Source organism: Pantherophis guttatus, chromosome 6 (assembly GCF_059756535.1).
Source record: "Pantherophis guttatus breed Tessera chromosome 6, ASM5975653v1, whole genome shotgun sequence".
Classification (NCBI taxonomy): domain Eukaryota; kingdom Metazoa; phylum Chordata; class Lepidosauria; order Squamata; family Colubridae; genus Pantherophis; species Pantherophis guttatus.
This window is the reverse complement of record NC_142068.1, coordinates 44,718,683-44,740,604: the sequence shown is the minus strand read 5'-3', so window position 1 is coordinate 44,740,604 and position 21,922 is coordinate 44,718,683. Positions and strand designations below refer to the sequence as shown.

At 45.4% G+C, this 21,922-nt stretch overlaps 1 protein-coding gene across 2 annotated transcripts; it reads left to right on the top strand.

The window, feature by feature from the left end:
- Positions 1-18,674: 18,674 nt before the first annotated feature.
- On the top strand, positions 18,675-21,627 carry NKX2-3 (NK2 homeobox 3). 2 transcript variants are annotated; one of them, XM_087872347.1, is made up of 2 exons: positions 18,675-19,110; positions 20,999-21,627. In XM_087872347.1, exons 1-2 carry the CDS (start codon positions 18,675-18,677, stop codon positions 21,625-21,627), a joined length of 1,065 nt encoding a protein of 354 aa, XP_087728473.1. The 2 variants fall into 2 exon arrangements, with proteins under 2 accessions (XP_087728473.1, XP_034296213.2); XM_034440322.2 differs by having other exon boundaries at positions 18,768-19,068.
- The last annotated feature ends 295 nt before the right edge of the window (positions 21,628-21,922 follow it).

Sequence of the window (21,922 nt, the reverse complement as noted above, 5' to 3'; positions counted from 1 at the left end):
AAAATTCTGGAATGCACATATTCTCAGATGAGGTCATATACTGTCCATACATGTACATATACACACAACACACACATACACACATGGGAGGAAGCAGTGATGGTAAACAGTGAATTTAAAAGTAACATTCAAATAGATAGTGAAAATAATAATTATTTTCTTAACAGTGACAGTTTACAAACCATTTTTAAAATGTTAAGTGTTCCATTTTATGAATGACCGGTATCAGTAAAGTGTGTGTGTATGTATTAATTAAATTTTTATGCCACTGATTTCCCCTACAAACAGACTCTAGGCAGCTTACAAGTTATAAAACAAATAAAATATTATTAAAATATTAACACATTAAAATTACACTGTTTAAAAAATTATTGAAAATTGTACTAAAACTGAAACTGAGAGTCGAGAGATAGGCAGAACAGGGATAAGGTCTTCTGATCCTGTCCGCCATTATCTTTTAATTCTGCTTCTCTGTAAGCTGTTCTAAAATACAGGGTAAGAAAAACATCCAGAACAAACTAAGCAAATCAAGATGATCCTTGCTCAAATAGTATGGTACTTAGCATATGATTGAGTCAATTCTCCCAAACAAGGCATTGTGACATGAGGTTGAATTTGATACTCAAATGAATATTTTCCTGATGTTGCTGCATAACGGCAGAAATCTTTATAGGCATATCATAGCATGTATTTTGCTGACTAGAACTGCTTCCTTGAAAATTTGTAGCCAAATAATGGAAATTCAGATAGCATTTTGTATGTCATTCACAATGGAATAGCATAATGATTTCTGAGTGCAGAAAATCACAAGATGAATCACAAGCCAATTTATGGAACAAGGTGGATTTCTTAAATTCAGTACTACAATCCTATGCTTATTTTTTTTGTTAATAAGTCCAAGTAAAGAAAGTGGGCCATCCAATTAGATATGCACAGAATTAGGCTCTTCAACAGGTAGAACTATCAGTAATAGTAGTACTATACTTATATACTGCTCTTCTTCTCAAAGGAAATACTATAAAATCAGTGAATGAATGTTAATTGTAATGATATTACAGTGGTACTTCCTGATAACTATTTGCTGAACTTGGTTCCACTTTAGATATATTGTACTTGAATTTAGTTGCATTATTACTGCAAGCCTTTTTGAATCAGATATTTTACTTTAAGCTAAGTCAAAATCTGCATGTGCAATTTACAGATAGTAATAAAAGTGACACAAAGAGGGAGAATAAAGTCAAGCAGTGGTCCGCCTATGCCACCCCATCCATGCGGGACCATCCACACCAATCTGGCCTTGATGAGTTGTCCCATTCCGCAGTAGTTATGCCCCTTAAAAGATTCCTCCTTAAAAAGCTTGAAAGGTTAAATGGCTGGAGGGAGAGAAGAGTTCAATTGGATTCTACCTGCAGACTTGAGCAATTGCCCTGAAAAGATCTTCTTCCATGTGGAGGAGGAAATGGAGGATGGATGTAGAGCAATGGACTAAAGCCCTAGGACCATGATGGCGAACCTTTGGCACGCGTGGCACAGGTGGCACGCGGAACCATATCTGTGGGCACGCGAGCGTTGCCCTAGCTCAACTACAGTGTGCATGTGCATACCGGCCAGCTGATTTTCGGGCCTTCTGGGCCCACTGGAAATCGGGGAACAGGCCATTTCCAGCCTCCAGAGGGCCTCTGGAGCCTGAGGAGGGTGAAAAAGGGGCCTACCTGGCCCACCGTGCCATTGTGTACCAAAAGCGGAGGGAGTGCAGGGGGGGTCGTGCACACATGCACGGGGGGGTGGGGCACATAGAATTATGGGTGTGGGCACGTGCGTGCATGACCTCCCCCCACGTTCCCCCCACTTTTGGCTCTTGATGGCAAAAAGGTTAGCCATCGCTGCCCTAGGAGATGTGCAGAAGAAGGTATTATAATTGCTCTCCTTCCTCCTCACTATTCTCAACCCAAAGAAAAATCTAGCAGAAATTCTACCTTCACTCAATTCTCTAGTCTAAACATAAATGTCAAATAGCATTAACTGAGGCTTGCAGCAAAATGATTGGAGAAAGCAAGTTAATAAATGAAAAAAGATATATTGAGCATCAACAAAATATTTAAAGTTGAGACAGTGTAGTTCTACACTGCAAAAACAGTTGCCGTGTAAAACTATGAAGGCTCTATTAGGAAAACAAGTGAGTAAACTATGCTATAAGGCAACAAATTAATGCTAATACTGTACAAAGAATTCCCACACAGAATAAGGAAGACAAAAAAGGAAATCCAGTCTCAAGCCAGAAGTGGGCATTTCTTTGGACAATTTAATCTCATTGCAGCAGTTTGCTTTATAAATTACAGTAGTGGTGTAGTAGCTGGAGGAAAAATGTGTTATTGGAGTCTTGTACAGTAGCTCTTAATGTGTTTCCTGAAATGCCCCCAAATCACCACACACGCCAAAAAATCAATTTCTCAATGAAATGAAGTCAGTTTATTTTGGGATTGTAAATTTATCTTTAGCTACTGTAGCTGAACTTCCAAGAAACATGCTGGAAGCTATTAAATCTATACTCCAAGAATCTACCAGAATCGATTTTTAGAAATCTTTATAGTACTTAGTTTAAAAATGCAGTGCAGCCCCCTGTCAACAAAGGGATAGCCTCAAGTTTACAAGAAGTGATAGTACCACTTTATACTCCATTAATGAGGCCACACTTGGAATACTGTTTTGAATTCTGGTCACCAAGATACAAAAAAAGATTCTGAGGCCCTAGAAAGAGCGCAGAGAAGATCAACAAAGATGATAAAGGATCTGGGGGCTAAACTGTATAGTCAATGGTTAAGGAAACTGGGTATGTCAAATCTCATCAAAGAGAGATCCAACCTGGAACTAAGAAGACGTTTCCTTACAGTGAGAACAATCAGAGGAACAGCTGCCTCCTGGAGTTTTAGGTCCTCCATCACAGGAGGTTTTCAAGAAAAGATTGGACAACCATTTGTCTGGGTTGGTATATAAGGTTTCCTGCCTTGGGCAGGGAGTTGGACTAAAAGACTTGCAAAGTCCATTCCAGCCCTATAATTCTGTTCTACTCTATTCTAAAAAGGAAATGGTGAATTAATTAGTTGCTTTATGGTCTCAGATAATAGCTATTTATGTGTGTTTTGCACTTTCATAATTAAGAGCATGGAAAGATACTTGATATAATGCAGCACTATATGATGCAGAATAGTTTTTGCCTACTGAGGTGGCTTAGCCTAAGTAGGGACAGAGAGGAAGAAGGGTAGGGCAAAGCAATGTTTGCCCCCTTCAAAGCAAAATTCATTTTACACTTTCCTTCACAGTTGAACTCTGTCCACCGTATCAAGTCACAGATTCTCCATTTGCAATGGGATAAGACCAAAGACCAATACTCTGGGGAGGATAATGTCACCAACAAGCATTAAACAATAGACATTATTGGTTATTTATCTTCTAAATAAATCAGCCAGCCCTGGAAAGAGGCAATTTAGAAAAGGCCCTCCCTGGATCTTGGCTCAGCCTTTGCTGCCATCAGGAAGGCAGAAACGGGGAGAAACAGCAGCAAACTCTCACGCAAACAGCCTATTAAAAAAGCCTGTCAGAGGCACCTTGACCTGAAAGCTTGCTCTAGTCTTCAGCTGCCCAGCAGCCCTCCCCTTACATGATGTATTTCCCCTGCCATTTTTAGAGCTGCATTATGTTCACTCCAGGAAACAGCCTCTTCCTTCTTATAAACACAGGCCTGGCTAACTGACCAGCAGCCCTGCCACTCTGCAGCCACGTTCAGTCCATCCATCACAACTTGCTGTCACCCTAGCAACATTTCCCTCAAACTGGTCCAGCTCCAAGGGTGGTAGGGAGGGGGAAGCAGCCCGATTCCAGCCTGCTGACTAATTCCTTGGAAACTCCTAGACAACACAATGAGAAATTCTTTCCAATGGCTCCCGAAATGTCCCTGAAAGGTCACCCAAAGGTTGTTACAAGGACACACACCGTTTCTGCTTTCCATGTTGTCAGCAGGATTGGGTGAAGTGCGTACGTGTGTAAGCTGTCTTGATCTTGTGGTGAGCATGGGTCCCTTCTCTATAGAAATAGCCTAGGGCAAGACTCTCAAGGAAAACTTAGTGAACAAAAATGTCAGAGGAAAAAATACTACTGTACTATACACTTATTGATAAAGTACATACACTGTAATGCCATAGTTGTACTCCATATATTGCTCATTTTGCACAATAAAATCCCTTTTGCTGTATAAAATATGGACCATTACGAAATAGATGATAGTATTTTGCTGAGATATATTACTTAAAATAGATATATAATGTTCAATTTAATTGTTACATATAATTTATGTAATGTAAATAATTCATATTAAATTGTATTATGCTCCTCTCATGGCATTTTGAAATTCTTTCCTCCAGATATGATGGATTACAATTCCCAGTATCCTTTGCTGATCAACTAGCACATCTGCAGGGCATGATGTTGAAAATACTAGCAAAGGTGATAGAATGACTCAGACGTTTAATAAGTAAACCTAAATAAAATTACAAATATGTTTCTCTCTATCTTTACTGTTTATACTGTATTGCCTATGGAATGCTTTCTTGAAAAGATTCCCAAAAAAGTGATACATCGTGTTAGACTATTTATATTTTAAGTTAAAGTGAGTTGCCTACCCATTCTAGCCTGATAAACAAGTCGTTATGTTTTGAAATCTAACAGACTGAGAGCCAAATTGTGCTCAGGATGTCCCAATCTTCATTATTTAAAATAAATATATTAATAACAGAAGGCCAGTGCCTCATTCTGGATAAGGCTGTGCACCAGGGAGCTGGGTTTAATGCTTCATCCTGTACTATTTCCTCCTAGAAAGTCCCTCCTGCCACAACAAAATGCTTTACTTGGGGGAAATGTGTACACATTTCTCTATACAGTATAAGAATTTGGATCATAAAGATGCCATATAGGAAAGGGGTGGAGCAGCTTCTCTCCAAATCCAAGCAACTGAGTTGTTATTAGTTCATCCATACTGATTACAGATCACTTAATAATTCCTGGCCCAAGCAGAATGCTAGTAGTTTATAGCAATTCAAACTGGGACACCATTTCTGAATTCTCCCCATGCAAAACAATATACACAGGCACATAGAAAACTATCACATCTGGAAAGAGAAATGTTCTAGCTCGGCCTTTTAAACTCTTTTTCTTATGTTTCCTTCAGCAGTGAATAATGTTACTCCTTTCTCTAGGATCTGCACTCCATTCTACAATCTCAATTTGTTCAAGTGCAAGATAAGCAACCTGTGGTCTCCAGATGTTGCTAAATCGCAACTCCCAATAGTCTTTGACATTGGCTGTTCATTGTGTGCAACAATGTTTGAGTTCAAAGACTACAAGTGTAGGACAAGTTTGTATTACGAAGAGAAACTAGTCCAACAAAACATATCCTTTCTAATGTGATTTTTTTTCTAGATCCAAGAGTACAGCAGCCCATGGTACATTTGAGAAGTCTGATTTGTGTTATGTGCCTCTGTGTGTATGTTTTAATAGCACAATAATAGAGCTGATATATACTGAGTAAATCTTTACTCTGAGATCTGATCTAATCAGTATAATGCATGTAATGGCTTGAAACTGTCTAGCTTATATTAGATTAATGTACTGTGCTGTGTGTGGGACTGCCTTTGAAGAAGACCCAAAAACGATAACATCCAGGAACCACAAAATCTAAGGGGTTAACAGCTAGTAATATGAACAATGATATGTAGTTAACTATACTGACTCTCATACTCTATTGCTTAAACAGGAAAATAGCATCCATGGATTAGGGAAAGAAAGCACATTATAAAAATTTGCATCATTTGCATTATGATGGTATCATATCATAGGCAACTATTGGACTCTTGAGCATCTTCTACTGCCTCATTTAAGGTCATCAGTGGAGATCCTTTTCTCATTCCGACTCACCAGAATAAGTGACTATATAAAATGGGTTCCTTTCTTTATTCCCCCCCATCCCCCTCAAGTTTTGGGACTGCTGTAGAATTTCTTAGATTCCTGATATTTCTATCTCAAGTTGAGCGTGATTCCTGATAATTAATGGGCATGTTTACATTATTTACTTGGTAATAATATAAGGGAAAAATCACATTAACTTTTCCCAGGCCATATTTTTTAAACTTCCAAGACTAGAACATAGTTTTGGGCTGTCCTGATGGACTTCTCAAAAATGCAAATGCAACTTCTTCATGGTGGAACAAAAAAACTACGACTGTAGAATTTCTGCCAAGCATGAAATTCCAAACGACACGGACTCCCTCCATCAATAAAATGACAGTAGCATCAGTGTACAGTGAATATGCTCATTATCTAGATCTGATTTTTCTCACTTGCCTCTATTAAAAGTGCATATGATTCATAATTTACTGTTGCAAGAAATGACTGGGGCATAATGTTTCACGGTTTGGGCTATCCCACATTGTATCCCACAAGCCTTTCAAATGCAAAGGCAAGAAGTTCGTAGTTGACTAAGTATGAACAGAAGTTGGGTCCCTATGCTAAGTTGAGTTGGGCCTCAGACACTGGAAAACTGTGATCTAACAAGCTGTTAAAATGTGATTTATGAGCGCTACTACTTCAGAAGAGGAATGTTTAACTGTCTCCTTTAACAGCCTGTAGCTTGATGGCTCTGTGCAGCTTAGATACACAACTGGCATGAAATATTCCATATAAAATCAGCCAGCAGTGTCTCTGTGTTGAGACATTTCCTACCCTGCTCTGACTCAGTGACAATATGACCTTTTCACACTCCTGCAATTTAATTCTGAGCATAGCTTTTACACATTAGAGCTACCCACTGTTCCTAACACTACTGCAACCATTATTAAGAGCTGACTGCTTAAAACCTCTTTAAAAAGTCCTAAAAATAAACATTTAAAAGAGTTTTGCAGCCAGCACAATTAAATTGGATTCAGTCTGGGATGAATGATGTTTCTTACAAATTGGCTACTATAATTTAAATTTACACTTAGCCAATGAAAATCTTTGTGCTGTCGAAGGACTGATTAGAAGGATCCTTTCTTCACACTCCAAATGAAGAGTTGGTAGATTTTCTTTTTTAAACAATTTTTCTGTCCACCATTCCTCTCTGTTTTTCATTATCCCATTCTTCTTTCTTTCTTGTTCCTTTTTTTCTATTACTTTTTGCATTTCGTAGAAATGAAATATTACAGTATAAATATACTGTATGAGTATGAATATATGCACTGAATATTTGTGTATATGTGTGTGTGTGTATGTATGTGTGTGTATGTGTATGTGTGTATATATATATATATACATACACACACACTGCTCAAAAAACTAAAGGGAACACAAGCAGAAGACATCCGAGATCTGAATGAATGAAATAGCCTTATTAAATACTTTGTTCGTTACATACAGTAGTTTTGTGTTCCCTTTAGTTGTTTGAGCAGTGTATAAACTACTGTATGTAAAGAACAAAGTATTTAATAAGGCTATTTCATTCATTCAGATCTTGGATGTCTTCTGCTTGTGTTCCCTTTAGTTTTTTGAGCAATATATACTGTGTGTGTGTGTGTGTATGTGTGTGTGTGTGTGTGTGTGTGTGTATACACATACACATACACACACATACATACACCCAATGGGCAGCAGGGAGCTTGCTGGCTGCTGGAAAAAAAGCCTAGAAACTAGTGGATTGGGATTTCACTGAACTAGGGCTGCATAAAAATCTTGGTTTACGTAGGAAGAACCTGGCTAAAGAGAAATACATATACATATACATATATATATATACTCTGTGTGTGTGTGTGTGTGTGTGTATTTCTATTCAAACATATTTGATTCTTAGAGACTGTCTGGACATATCCCTGCAGTGTTCTTGGCAACATTTTTCAGAATTGGTTTGCCATTGCACCTTCCTAGGGCTGAGAGAATGTGACTGGCCTAAGATAACTCAGCTGGCTTTGTGCCAAAGGCACAATAAAGGCAGAACTAGAGCTCCAGATTGCCTGATGCCTTAACCACTACACCAGATAGCTTCACAAATAACTATAACAGGTCCTATAGTTTCTGCTTGAAAAAAAAAACAAGTTTGGAGTGTGGTAGGGGAAATGGATAATTCCCTTATTTGTTAATTCCTGTTATTTGCTTATATTGAAAGCATTACCCCACTTCAATGAATACATGTACAAACACATACAGACACACATGTATTTTATCTAGAAACCATAGCAATGTTGAACAGTCTATCACTCACTATTTGGTAATAAAAACAGCATATGTTTATAACCCCTTGGAATAGGATGAAATATGCATGTGAATTGTCATCTTCTCTGACAGCTGAATGGCCCATTTCATTGCTCCAAATTATTCCATATGGTATTATATCAGCTTTACATCACAACGCAATGCACTGTTACTATGTGTAAAATCTTTTCTAACACAATAAAGATTACATCTGAATAATATCCATACAATTTCTCCAACAATCACCCCAGAAATTAGAAGCAGTTTTTGGGCAGAACTAACCTGTGTAGATTAAAAGTTTGTATTTGAATGTGGCCAGATACCAACTGCAGAAGAATAAAGGAAAGTTATAGCTACACATACAAGTACAGCACAGATGAATCTTGAATACTGCTCGTTTGGGATCGACAGTCCCTCTTTCAAGCGGGGAATTCACCCATTGGGAACAGTTTGGTCTAGCGGTTAAGAGCCAGTTTGGTCTAATGGTAAGGCACCAGGCTAGAAAGCAAAAGACAATGAATTCATGTCCTGCCTTAGCCATGGAATCTGGGTGACTTTGGCACAGTCACTCTCTCTCATCCCAACCCACCTCACAGGGCTGTTGTTGTTATTTTCCCAATAGAAGGGGAAGGTATGTTGGATATGTTCACCACCTTGAGTTATTTGTACAGATAATAAACGTGGGAAACAAATAAATAAGGAAATAAATAAATAAAGACTTCAGATCATTATCAAAGGACCACTTGAGAACCTATGTCCTTACCTTAATTCAGTTATTGATGATATTCACTGTGAAAAATATTTTACTCTCTGCCAGTCAAAGTCTTGCAATCTAGACTTAAGGCCTTGAATCTGACCTTAAGATCTTACTAATAAAATCAGATCTAATGCTTAACTATGCACAGCAATTTTTTTAACTAATGGTGTTCTTATTTATTTAGTGTTTTATTGGATCATTTGTATGCCACCCAGAATCACTTTCTGGGTGCAATGGGTGGCCATATAAATTTGATTCATAATAAATAAAAACCATGGTGGAGATGCATCCATCAGCCTCTGTGAAGAAGAGCCATTGAACTCTCTGCAACAACAAGGCAATGGGTTTGGTTTTATGTTTACTTGATGTTACCCAGTTAGGACTAGATAAGATGAATCAGATTTTCCCATCTACCCATGCAAACAAACCTGGAGGCCTTTTAATTTGGCATTGCTTGCCCTAATCATCGTGAGCACAAAACAGGCACATATACTTCTTGTACAAATAAACACCTTATTTATTAATTGTACCAATCTGCTCAAAAACTGCATGGACAGCAATTGTTATCTGAGAATAACCTTTCTCCCTCAGCTGTGTTTCTCTCAATAGTCACATTGTGTGGCAGCTCCTTGTAATCCCTCAGAAAAGGAAATCCATCCAAAAATTAAGCAAAGATGATAATGAAACACTAGGCAGATTTAAGCATGTGGTAACTGCTGCTAATCCTTTTTTAATATATGATTTTATTAGGTGTTTTTATATGAGTAAAAAAAACCATTAAATATGTGAAGAAAAATTAAGAAAAAGACAAAAAGAAAAAAAGTACAAGGAACAATATAGATAGAAAAAGGATATTTTAAAAAGTGACTTCTGGTGTCCTTTACAAACTAATTTATTATTTCTCCTCCCTCTTTAAAATTACATTACATAATTCCCCACTTCCCATATTTGACCCGTTTTAATCAGCTGATCCAAAGAGCATATTTCATTTCTCCCATTTTCAGCAAAAAGATTTCCAATCTTTTATAAAGTAACTGATGCTAATCCTAAAGATTTAAAAACCATCCCTCTCACTTCACTCTTGAAGAGGAAGCCATTCAGATGAGTAGTCCATAATGCTCTACAGTAGTTTTTCTCCAACCTGGTGCCCTCCAGAAACCCAGGATTTAACACCAAAGGTTCATGCTCATTGGGAAACAGGCAGGGGGTTTGAAGACCAAAGAACACGGAGAGCTCTGAGTCGGGGGACCAAAGATAAACTTGGGTGTGAAGGACGAACTTAAAGAGGAATCAGCAAAATAGTTCGGGGTGCCAGCTCTTTCCGTGTGGAAACGCCCAGGAGCCCTTCCCAGAGCTAAAAGAGCCCCCTCCTCATTTGAACAGACCCGGCCAGGCTCAGCCTGTCAACCCAAGTGAAAAGGCTGAGAAGGCAACTCCGGAGACCAGTAGGCGCCGCCCGCCCGCCCGGAGCCTTCCCGGCTTTTGCTCCTGCCCAGCCTCCCGTAGGCTCATCCGCCCGGCAGCTCCTCATTCCCTCGGTGCAGGCAGGGATTCCCACATAAATCAGCGCCGCCGGTTCGCCGGGAAGAGCAGTTTCTCATCGGGCGCTGCTGACAGCCAAGGACAAACAGACCCGGCCTGAGAATAACCACGGCCTGGGCTGAGTTTACACAAGGGCAGGCGCTGTATAAATACGGAGTAAAGCGGGAAGGGATTTTGGGGGGGTGGGGAGAAACAGAGCCCTCGAGCTCCGGCGCCCCCTGCACCCCACTGACTTGTAAAGGGTGCGGCCCGATCTGGCGAAAACCTTCGCTTACCACGAAAAGAGTGAAAAGAGAGGGGCATAAGGAGGGCAAGGTGTCCCCCTCCTCTTTAGCTTCTGGAGACCACCGGCCAAGAGCCGATTCTGTAAATAGCCAGTGAGAGTCAAAGGATGAGCCCAGCCTGCGCTTAGTTGGGGGAAACCTTCTCCCAGATGCCTGGTTGAATTGGCCCTTGAATCAAGGGGCACCACCCAGCTCTGCGCGGGCCAGGCGGCTTCGAGGGCCGAGAGAGTTTCAGTGATTTCGCAGCGCTTGGAATGAGGGAACCCACAAAGCCACAGAACTTCGGGCCAAGATATCAGAAACGGGAACTGAGCCTGGCCTAGCGCATCCGGAGGGCACCAGTTGGGGAGCCCTGGTTTAAGGCAAGGGGGTCGTTGGGAGGAAGTGGCTCAAGGAGAAGAGAGGCTCCAGCAAAGCCGAAGGCAAACAGAATCGTGATCCAGCATCTCAGGAGACCCACTGGATCGATCCAGCTCGGGAGAGCAAAATCAGAAGGGATCAGAAGACAGCTACTGGCCGGATTTTCTTAACAGTGCTGCCTTTCCCCTTCTGCCTATTCGTCACAACATTCACACGTGTGCAGAAACCGCAGGCAAAGGAAGATGAAACAGCCTGGTCATTTGTGCATCCCTTTTCCCGAGTAAGCTTCGTCTCAAGCGGGATCGTATTGATTCCAATGGGAGGCGGCGTCTCGACATCTTCTGGAGGTCCGCTTTGAAATCAAGGAGAAATAAAAATTGCCACAAAGATGCTTTTGCAATAGGCAACTGGACTTGGAACTGAAGAACTTCTGGGATGAGAAGCGAAATGTCTTTTCCTCAAGGAAAAAAAACGAAGCCCAGTTGCCTTTTTGAAAAAGCACCTTTGAGACAACCACGATCTGGATGACTGAGAATCTCCATTGACATCGAAAACTAAAAATGATTCATTTTGTTCAGACAAATAAAAATGATTAATTTGTGGACAAAGGGGAAGGTACCATTCCTGCAGGTGTCTCCGATTTTGTCTGAGACCCAGATCTTTGGACGTAGAAGTCGAGGATTTGAGGACGTAAGGGGTCAACCAGCACCCAAAGCGGACACAACCGCTGTGAGCAGTTGGGTCCGACCCTCCCCCGCACTTTCCTTCCCTTTCACAGCCAGCGCGCCATTTAGCGAAAGCTATTATTGCGCAAGCGCATTACGAATTTTTCAAAAGAATTCCTCCGGATGAAATCTACAGCACTGCAAGTAATTTCTCCGCTCCTTCAAGCACATCCCGATTCCCGTCAATAACTGGCTGTAGAGAGGCAGGAAACTATTGCTAATTTACAGAATCTAATATGTGTCGGTCACCGGGACAAGAGGTTTAGTCTTCCGAGTTTTGAGATTCGTCCTGGAGCCCATCCTCAGGGAATTCCTCCCTAGCAGAGTGTCTAGCAAAGTGGATTTTATTACGATTAGAATTAGAAGTTGCCACAATCTGAAAAAACTAGAATTCTTGTATGTCTGTATGTCTGTATGTATATCTATATACCTTGGTATACCTTGGTGGTGCAGCGGACTAAAGTGCTGTTAAGTAGCACTTAGTTGCCAGCTGCCTGCAATTAGTGCGAGTTCAAATCTCACCAGGCTCAAGGTTGACTCAGTCTTCCATCCTTCCTAGGTAGGTAAATTGAGGACCCGGATTGTGGGGGCAATAAGCTGACTTTGTAGAAATTTATGGGGGGCCAAAAGCCCTAATAAGCAGGTATATACAAAAGAATGAAGGCTATTGCTATAAGTGCATTGTAAACCGCCCTGAGTCTTCGGAGGAGGGCGGCATATAAATTGAACTAATAAATAAATAAATACATAAATACACATATACACAGGCACACACATATTAATGCAATTAGGCCGTTTTTCAAATATTCATTCCTACATGATAACGAGGTAATCCTTCTTTAAAATAATATCTATTCGGCCTATTTTTTTCCCCTTTAGAATGATTACATTTTTAAGAAAGAACTTTATGCAGATAGAAACAATTTGCTTACTCAATTCACGGACAGAGCAATTGACTAAAATTAAACTGGTCACCCCGCTGAGATTTAGGACGGGGTTTCCACCTATGTTTCTTGGAGGGAACCCCCTCCCCCACCCACCGCCTTGAGTAGCAAAATGAGGGAGGCGAGAGGAAATCGGCGTGCCCAGCCCTTTCGGCTGAGGATCGGCTCCCCTCTCGAACTTCTTTCGCAAAGTCTGCACCTCTCCCTGGGCGGATCGCCGGGGTCCAGCTTGGATGAAGGTGGAGGCGTTTTCGTGTTTCTTTGGGTCTGTTCGGGACCTGAGCGGCCAAACCTGGAGGCTGCGGGGTCTCACCTGGGCCCACGGGCTCATGGAGCTATTAGAGGCCACAAGAAGGGTTCCTTCCTCGGAGAAGGGGCTTCCTGCTCCGGTCGCTCTCCGATTCCCATCCCCCTCGTTCCGAAGGGCTCCGGCTCCATCCATTACCTTAATCCCTTGTCTAAACATTGCGCGGGGCGGCTGCGACAACAAGGCAGCGCTAAAACCCGAGAGGGCGGATGGGCAACAAAAGAGGCTAATGGGCCCTGCGAGACAATAACCATTAACTGCAGCGGCAGGTTTCGCCCTCCGGAGCACAGGGGGGATAGGCAAGGCGAGATGAGGGAATGGGCGCTCGGAGAGAGACAGCTTCAGCCGGACGCCTGAGAAGCGAACTCGAGGCTGGAGCCTTGAAAGCTTCGTGACTCAACCTCGAGAGCTTCTCTTTGTTGCGGGACTTGGGAGCGGGTCCTTTTCGGGTGTATTTGAGAGCCTTTCCGATCAATGGGAAGAAGGGATTCGTCCTCCGCTCGGCTGGGCGGCTAAACGAAGCTTCTTTTTCACTTCGATGTTAAAAGATGCTTTTGGTATCTTTTTCTCCTATCCAGAAAGCGCGCGTGAGATCTTCCTCTGGCTTTCCAAATGGTTCACACGTAACAAAAACGTATCCCCCCCCCTTTAAATCCTAAGGCTGCTTTCGTAAGTGAACCTTTCTGGAAATAATGTAGGAGGATCTCCATTTTGCACCTAGCTCAAGCTTCCTTTGTTTCAAACTTTCTTCAGGTAAAGGTGGTTTCGATCAAGGTGGGCAAAGTAGACAGAAAGTAGGCAGAAAGATTTCAATCGCAGTTGAAAAATAATTGCGATAATAAACAGCAAACCGTTTTTCAAAGCGTGCAATCCTAAATGAGGATAGGATTGCAAGCAATGTTCAATTTATTTCAAACGCTGTTTTCTTGCACTTCTTACTAAAAGACCAAGGTTAACAACCCCATTTCGCAGCCCTAAAGTTGAAGGTGAAAAAAGAGGCTTACCAAGGATAACGTCCTCGATTCAGGTGAGATTTACATCAGTTTTCTGGTAATTTAAAGATTAGAAATACCAGAAAGAGCAGCTTTTCAGTTTCTGGAGGGGGAGAAAAGTCTCAGACACCTTGGACATATTTTGACGTTTCTCCGTTTGTCTTAGTTTATTCAAAATAATAAGACAAAGCAGCTAGAGAAGAACCCTGGGAGAGGTGATAGGAAAGAAAGAAAGAAAGAAAGAAAGAAAGAAAGAAAGAAAGAAAGAAAGAAAGAAAGAAAGAAAGAAAGAAAGAAAGAAAAAGAAAGAGAGGGAGGGAGGGAGGAAGGAAGGAAGGAAGGAAGGAAGGAAGGAAGGAAGGAAGGAAAGAAGGAAGGAAGGAAGGAGTTTCTGCCTGAAAGACTATCTTCTCCTGGAACTAGGAAGCTGGAAGTAGCTTCGCAGTTGCTCCATTGAGAGGCTCAAGGCAGGTTTTGGCGAGAAGGGGACTTAATGCACCGCAGTTTTGTCCAGAGTCTACGTAACTGGAGGAGCGGGAAAGTGAAGGATCGGGCCTCGCCTAGCCCGCGATTTCTGCGGCCTTTCGTGCAGTTGTCTCATGAATCTCTTCTGAATCTGCTGCCACCTCAGAGACTGCACAGTTTGATGCAATATGCGTGGTTGCACCAACCCTCTCGCGGACTACCGGTAGATCCCACAACTAGCTCGGCTTGTTAACCGTTCCAGCCTTTCCTTTCCAGAAACACCGTCACGCTTTGGTTTCGGAAGGGTGAACGCGGTCAGGGCGGTGTATCCAGCCGCCGATTGGTGAAATCTCTAATCCAAAAAAATTCACGTTGTGGTGCCTCCAGTCCAGAGAATTGCATTTCTTGGCGGCCCAGCGAAAAATCCCAAATTGGTATTTTTTAACTTTCGGGACTACGAGGTAGCCGACTGCCGCCAGCTCCGTTCTCGGAGAACCATCTCTTTCTCCCGCTGGTGGGACGTTTCCTTAGAGTTACAAGTGAAACAACCGAGAGGCTGCAACTCCGAAAACTGCCCCAAAGTTAGGGACAGAGGCAGGTTCCGCTTAGCGACTGCTGCGCTTCCTATATGGCGATCATACCTTCCCAAATTTGCCGGCTTCGACCTTGTATAACAGCTACGTCAACCTGCCAATGCCGGATCAGTTGCTGGGCCCCGAGCTGGTCGCGCCTTTTTACAAATTGCTGGTGCTGAGTCGTTTTCTGCTTGTCCTAAATTTTTGGTTTTGCGGGGCTTCCTCAATGAGAGTCCATCTCGACAGGCTGCTCAGTTTGCGTGTGTGTGTGTGTGTGAGAGAGAGAGAGAGAGAGACAGACAGACAGACAGACAGACAGACAGAGATGCACCTACTACCATTGTATTCCTTTCGTTTAAAAGCAAATTAAAAGAGCTCGCACAAAGAAGCGTTGCTTCCAGATTCCTAAACTGGCAACTACCTACTAAGAGAGCGACAAAAAGAGTTTCATTCCAAAGCAGCAGAAACCCCCTTTTAAATATTTTTTTTCCGTAGCAACCTAATTTCTCCGTAAATCTTTTTCAACAGGCTTCGGTCTCTCAACTGTAACACATTTTCAGCCAGATCCCAGACGTGTTTACTGAAAAGGAAATCGCCCTGTTGTTTGCGGCGCTTGAGTTGTGCTTGGGATGGCTCCCCGAAGCAAAGTCGGCAGGAAATACTTCTCTCCAAAACTGCTCTCTTGCAGATGGGATAATCTCCCTCCGAAAATGCGCTAAGGCGCTGGGCTTCGGGAGCAGATCGCCAGGCCCTAAATCCGTTTTCCCACCAAATCATTTACAAGAACAAAAAAAATTGACAAGCAGGCCTGGCCGGGCTTTCATGGAGAGGTTGATAAGTGTTGCAGGATCTCCATCAGGAGCTCAGTGACTTTCCGAGCTACTCCGATATGGGAGAACTTCTATTCCAGATCGCAAACAACAAACAGTGTAAAAAATGCGCAGTGGGTGCCCGGGACGTTTGCAGCCTAAGCCTAGCGAGTTTGCATGACACGGTTTCGTTGCCAGGCCGTGGGGACCCACTTTAGCTTTTCCTCTGGAGCCCGCATCGCACCTTCCATGCCCCTTGGCTCCCCTGTTTATTTTTAACCTCCTTAGATTAGCATAGTCCATTTGCTCAGTGAAATTACCGGAATTATTCTTAACAAAGTGGAAGAGCTGCCAAACCTCACTTTTATATTGCACAGAGTCCCAAGAAGGTGCTATAACCGGCGGGGCATAAGAATGGTTGTGAACATCAATGATGAGCAGTTAGATCCATTTCCTATCGAATGGAATTCACTTACACCATCGGGATGGGGAACAGACCCTTCCTGGTCATTTTCCCTACTGAGCCCCCCCACATCTAATTATAAAAGTCGTTATCTGTACATTTTGTTTAAAATCTCAGCACCGTTAATTTCAAGGGGAAATCAAATCTATTAAACTCTGTGGATCCATTTTAAGTAATGGCTACCGCAAAGTAAAGTACAGGGTGTCTTAGATACCGTCCAAGATCCACCTACAAGTCAACCTCGCACAAGTTGGGTAGCCTCTTTGGGGACCTAGGAGACTCAAATAAATTGACAATGGCAATTCTGAGGTACAACCCGGCTTCACCTTTTATTTTCAGAGAACTGGTACAGGAATCTTGTGGGTTTTTATTTTTGTAGCTCGCCCCCACCTCAGAGAAGGGTACGGAAAGGAAGAGAAGGTAGAAGGAGAGAAGGAAGGAAGGAGGGAGGGAAGGAAGGAAGGAAGGAAGGAAAGGAGAAAGAAAAATAAAGAAAGGAAAGAAAGGAAAGAGAGAGAGGAAGGAAGGAAGGAAGGAAGGAAGAAAGAAAGAAAGAAAGAAAGAAAGAAAGAAAGAAAGAAAGAAAGAAAGAAAGAAAGAAAGAAAGAAAGTCTTGGCAGTGGAAAAAGGGGCCAGCTGGTCGAGCTGGGAGGGGGGAGTTAGGAAACGGAGCCTGGGAAGAATTTTCCTTACCCAGCACTCACCGGACCAGGCTGTAAAGCCTCCCATTCCTTCCCTTCCCTCTGCTCCTGAATTCTGCAACTGCAACAATTCCCAGGAGAGAACAGCAAGCCAACAAGAGGGAAATTAAGAAACTTCGCACGAATTTCATCCATGGTAGTGACGTCACTGAATAGCCACACTAACTCATTCTAATAAGTTAACTTGAAAATGACTAAGGTGACTTTCAGAACTGTCCTCGTAGTTGGAGTACTTTCCTCCCATCTCTCTCAGACTCACCCTTCCTCAGCCATCTGTGGGAAATGAAATAAGGAAAGGAAAGGAAAGGAAAATTTGGAGCTTTTTATTCATATTGCATACACAACAGAATAAATTCTGATCATCACAGCTAATTGTGGAACATAAGATTACAGCAGCTATGATGACTTACTTTTTTTCTACAGATAGATTTTATAAATAATATGATTATTATTAGGAATAATAAAAATATCGTATTCCTGTTCCATAATCCATCAATTACAACCAGAGTAGAAAACTCCTGTCCTTTGCCAATCCCTTTTAGTCTCATTCACCTAACCGCAGGCACACTACTTCTGAACCAGGAGATTCAATTGATCAGGGTGAAAAGCCACCTCTGCGATGACCTTCTGATCTTTAAACTAAAAAAACCGTCCAGCGAGGCAATCCACAACCTTGAACAACCGTGCCTATATTGATAGTGCTGCCGGCTACCGTAACCGTCCTTGGGATGAGGCTCATGAGGTGCCATTATTCTCTGTAGGGCGTTGCTTTAAGCGACGAGGAAGGCGAGCGGTGTCACAGGTGATGGCCGCTGTCCTCCTTCCTCGGTTGAATCTTCCTTTCCTCTTCCCGGAATAAGCCTTCCTGGCTCTCCATAGGGCCGGGTTGCCCATCCTCCGCCCGCTCCTGCAGCCGTCCGATCACCCTCCAAGGCAGCTCCCGCTTACCCAGCCGGGGAGGGCAACAGGGCTGCCGGCGCCCCTGCCCGTCCTTTTCTCCCGCGGGGCCCTTCCAGTCCTCGGGGAAAAGCCAAGCCAAGCGACTCCGAGCCAGTTGCCCAGGGACGGGCGGGAGGTCTCCGGACTCGACCCTCGGGGCGGGCAGGGAGTGGCGGCGCGGCGGGGAGGCTGGGCCAGATGGAGCCAACGGGCCTTCTTTGTTTCAGGCGGCTCTGGGCGCTCCCCGTGCACCGTGCCCGGGCGGCGGTCTTGGTGGTGCCACGCTTCCCACGAGGCTCCTCGCCCCTTCGGACTCAAGGCGGCCGCCGGGTCACCTCTGACCCGAAGCCTTGGCGGCCCGGCTCTTCCCCGCTGCCGGTTCACCTTTGGGCAGGTTTCCTCCCCGCCTTCCAATGGGGGCCCGGCCCGGCCCCTCCTCGCCGTGACGTGCCCCGCTCGGCCGAAGAGGCGGCCCCGAGTCCAGAGCGGGCTGCTGGTCCTCGCCGAGGCGGGGACTGGCAGAGGCGGCGCCGCGTTCGCATGGACGCCACTTCGCCTGGCTTCGCTCCCGGGCGCGGCCCTTCTGCCCCAGCCGGGCTGGCCGTCTCCTTCTCTCCCGCCGCCCTGCCCAGGATGCTCCCCAGCCCCGCCACTTCCACCCCCTTCTCCGTCAAGGACATCCTGAAACTGGAGCAGCAGCAGCAGCAGCAGCAGCAGCAGCAACGTCTCGGGGGGCCCCTCGAGCCGCCTTTCCCCGCCGCCGCCGCCTCCTGCCTGCTGAGCTGCCGCTTCTCCGACGGCGAGGAGGAGGAAGAGAGCGAGGAGCAGCCGCCTTTCTTCACCCCCATGGCCTCCGCAAAGAGCCAAGCGGACGGGGGCTTCTCCCCGGGCAGCTACGTGCAGGCGGTGCTGCGGAGCACCTGCGAGCCCAAAGGCCTGGCAGAGGAGGCAGAGCCGGCGCGGGACTCGGGAACCGGTGAGTACAGGAGCGCTGGGGGGCCCGACCCTGGCAGGCTTTGGGGCCAGGAGCAGGACCCGCCTAAACCCGGCGCAGGGCTTCGGCCAAGCCCCTTCAGGGGACCTTCTCAAGAGTGGCCCAGAGCCGGAATCCTCCGTGTTGCCCTGCCCTCCTCTGGAGCCTCGGAAATATTTCTTGGTCACCCGGAGGAGACCGGGATGCGGAGCGCCGGACGCATCTTCCCAGCACGCTTTGCCCCAGGTGCTTCTTCTCGCTCTGCATGTTCGCTTTCAGCCCCTTTTTAGGGGTCCCTCGGGTGGTCTCGGCTTTAGCACCCCCGTCTTGTTGGGATGGTGGGGACGTGATGGAGGCTGCTTTGGAGAGTAAATTGCCTTGCCTGTTGCTAGGAAAGACTGAGTGCTTTGATGCACTCCAGGTTATGATCTCCCTTGTCGAAATACTGAGACCACTTGCATCAGGCTGTGTCCCTAAAAGGCTCGTGTGGGGAGGGGGATGATTTTTAATTATGAAATAAGATTGGTTTATTTGAACCGTCACTGGTTAACTTTGTGCAGGGCATGCAACCTTGTCGCCTTCATCGGGAGAGTCAGCCCTATTATAGTCGCTTGCTAGAAAACAGGGCTGTAAGCTAACGAGAAAAGCAATTTCTACTCTCCCCCAGGCCCACCCAGCTCTTTCCAAAGAGTGGGGAGATAAATGATAGAGCCAAGGCCAAGCCTTCCTTAGCACAGACATAGGAGGTCAGATTTAGAGGCGGCTTTAGGCTCTCCTAGGCCCTCAGGGTAGAGCACCCAAAGAGGGGAGAATCTGGCGCCAGACTTTGCTCAGGAGTGCGGAAAACAATTTATTCCTGATCTGTTTAGAACAGGCCTGCCAGGCCTAGACATGGTGATGGGGAAGAGAAGAGTGCTGTTGTATTTGCAGGAGGGGGATATACTGAAATTGTCCTTCTCTTATCTTGTGGGCAAAGGTCCTTCTTCCAGCTCCCAGTTCTTTCAGACAACCAGTCGCTTTTAATGGGGAAGAGACAGTAATTTATCTAGGCTCAGTTTGACTCCAAACTCTGGGCAAAGAAAATGGCAGGAAGCTCCAGCTCTCGAAGGGCTGCTCTCACATTTCCAAGCCAGGAGGCTAAAGTTGTGTGTAGTTGGAGACCTAACATTGCTAACCTAGTTAGGGTCTTTATTCAAAAGTGGTTGGCTGTGTTGCACTTGTTTCATCAAGTCAAAATGCTACTCTGCTCCATTTTTATTTTTGCCTGATTTTTTTTTTTTAAAGTCCTCTTGCCTCTTGTGGAATCTTCAGTCTGTAATCATTGGGACTTGAGTGTAAATCCTGTAAAATAGAGATTAACCCAGAAGATAGTTTGTTTCAAATTGGTATATTGTGTGAATTCAATCACAGTGATTTGTAAGTGGGTGGAAAACACGATCTCAGTCAGATATGAATACTTCATGGTATACTAAACTTTGTGCAGCAAATCATTATAGGAATCCTAAGGACTTACTGTGCTGACTTTTCTTTGGTTGCATCAAGAGAGACTTGGGGACAAATCCATGCCCCACTCAGGAGAAGATAAAGGGGGCTTCCAAAGAGTGGGGGGGTTCCCTCCATGCTCATTCATTCCAGAGAACAGCTGATGGCCCTATTTCCATTATCAGTATCGTGTTGGCAGAGATTGCAGACACTTGTGCCCAAAACCTGGGAAGGGCATCAAGTGGTGCAGATGTGTAGAAGTCTGAAAAGGGTCTCCTACTAGGTGTATCTCCAGGCGTTGGCTGCACCGAAATCAATGGCTTAGGGGCAACAATCGCGCTCAGAGGCGGCCGCCTCACCCTTAGGCGTCTTGCTCCATTACTCCTCTCTACTTTCGCTCTTGTTGCAGGCAAAGAGCCCGCGGAGGAGGCCTCGGAGCGTCCCAAGGCGCGCAGCCGGAGGAAGCCGCGGGTGCTCTTCTCGCAGGCGCAGGTATTCGAGCTGGAGAGACGCTTCCAGCAGCAGCGCTACCTTTCTGCTCCCGAGCGGGAGCTCTTGGCCAGCAGCCTGAAGCTCACCTCCACTCAGGTCAAGATCTGGTTCCAGAACCGGCGCTACAAGTGCAAGCGGCAGCGGCAGGACAAGGCCCTGGAACTCGGCGGCCCAGCGGCAGGGGCGGCCCAGCAGCCTCCAGCGCCGCCGCCTCCGCCGCCGCCGCCACGCAGAGTGGCCGTTCCGGTACTGGTGAGGGACGGCAAGCCGTGCCTGGGGGGCTCGCAGGCCTACAGCGCGCCCTACAACGCTCCCGCCGCCTCCTACGCGTACAACGGCTTCCCTAATTACGCCTACAGCGGTTCCAGCGGCGCAGCCTACGGCGCCGGCTACAGCTGCAGCTACCCCGCGGCCAACAGCCTGGGCCCCTCGGTGCAGCCATCGCCGGGGCCCTATGTAAACGTGGGCGGCTTCCCCGGCGGAGCTCAGCCCTTGCACCAGGGGGCCGCCGGCTCCTCCTGCACTCAGGGCATCCGAGCCTGGTAGGCGGCGCTGCTCCTGGAACTCCGCGGCCCGGAGGGTCGCTGGTCCTCCGCAGCCACTCGGGGGCCGCGCTGGGACCCTTTGGGGGAAAAGGGAGCGACGCCCGAAGAAGCGGACTCCGGCGACGTGGGAGGGGGGCCTTTGCATGTGGCTGGGCTGGAGCACTTCGTCCGCTCTCGGAGCTAACCTGGATCGCCGCGATGGACAAGAACAGATTCTCTATTGGGACTCCCCTGGGGAGAGCCCCCACTTGGCCCGAAGCTTCTGGACGGGGCAGGGGCAGGGGCAACCCGGGAGT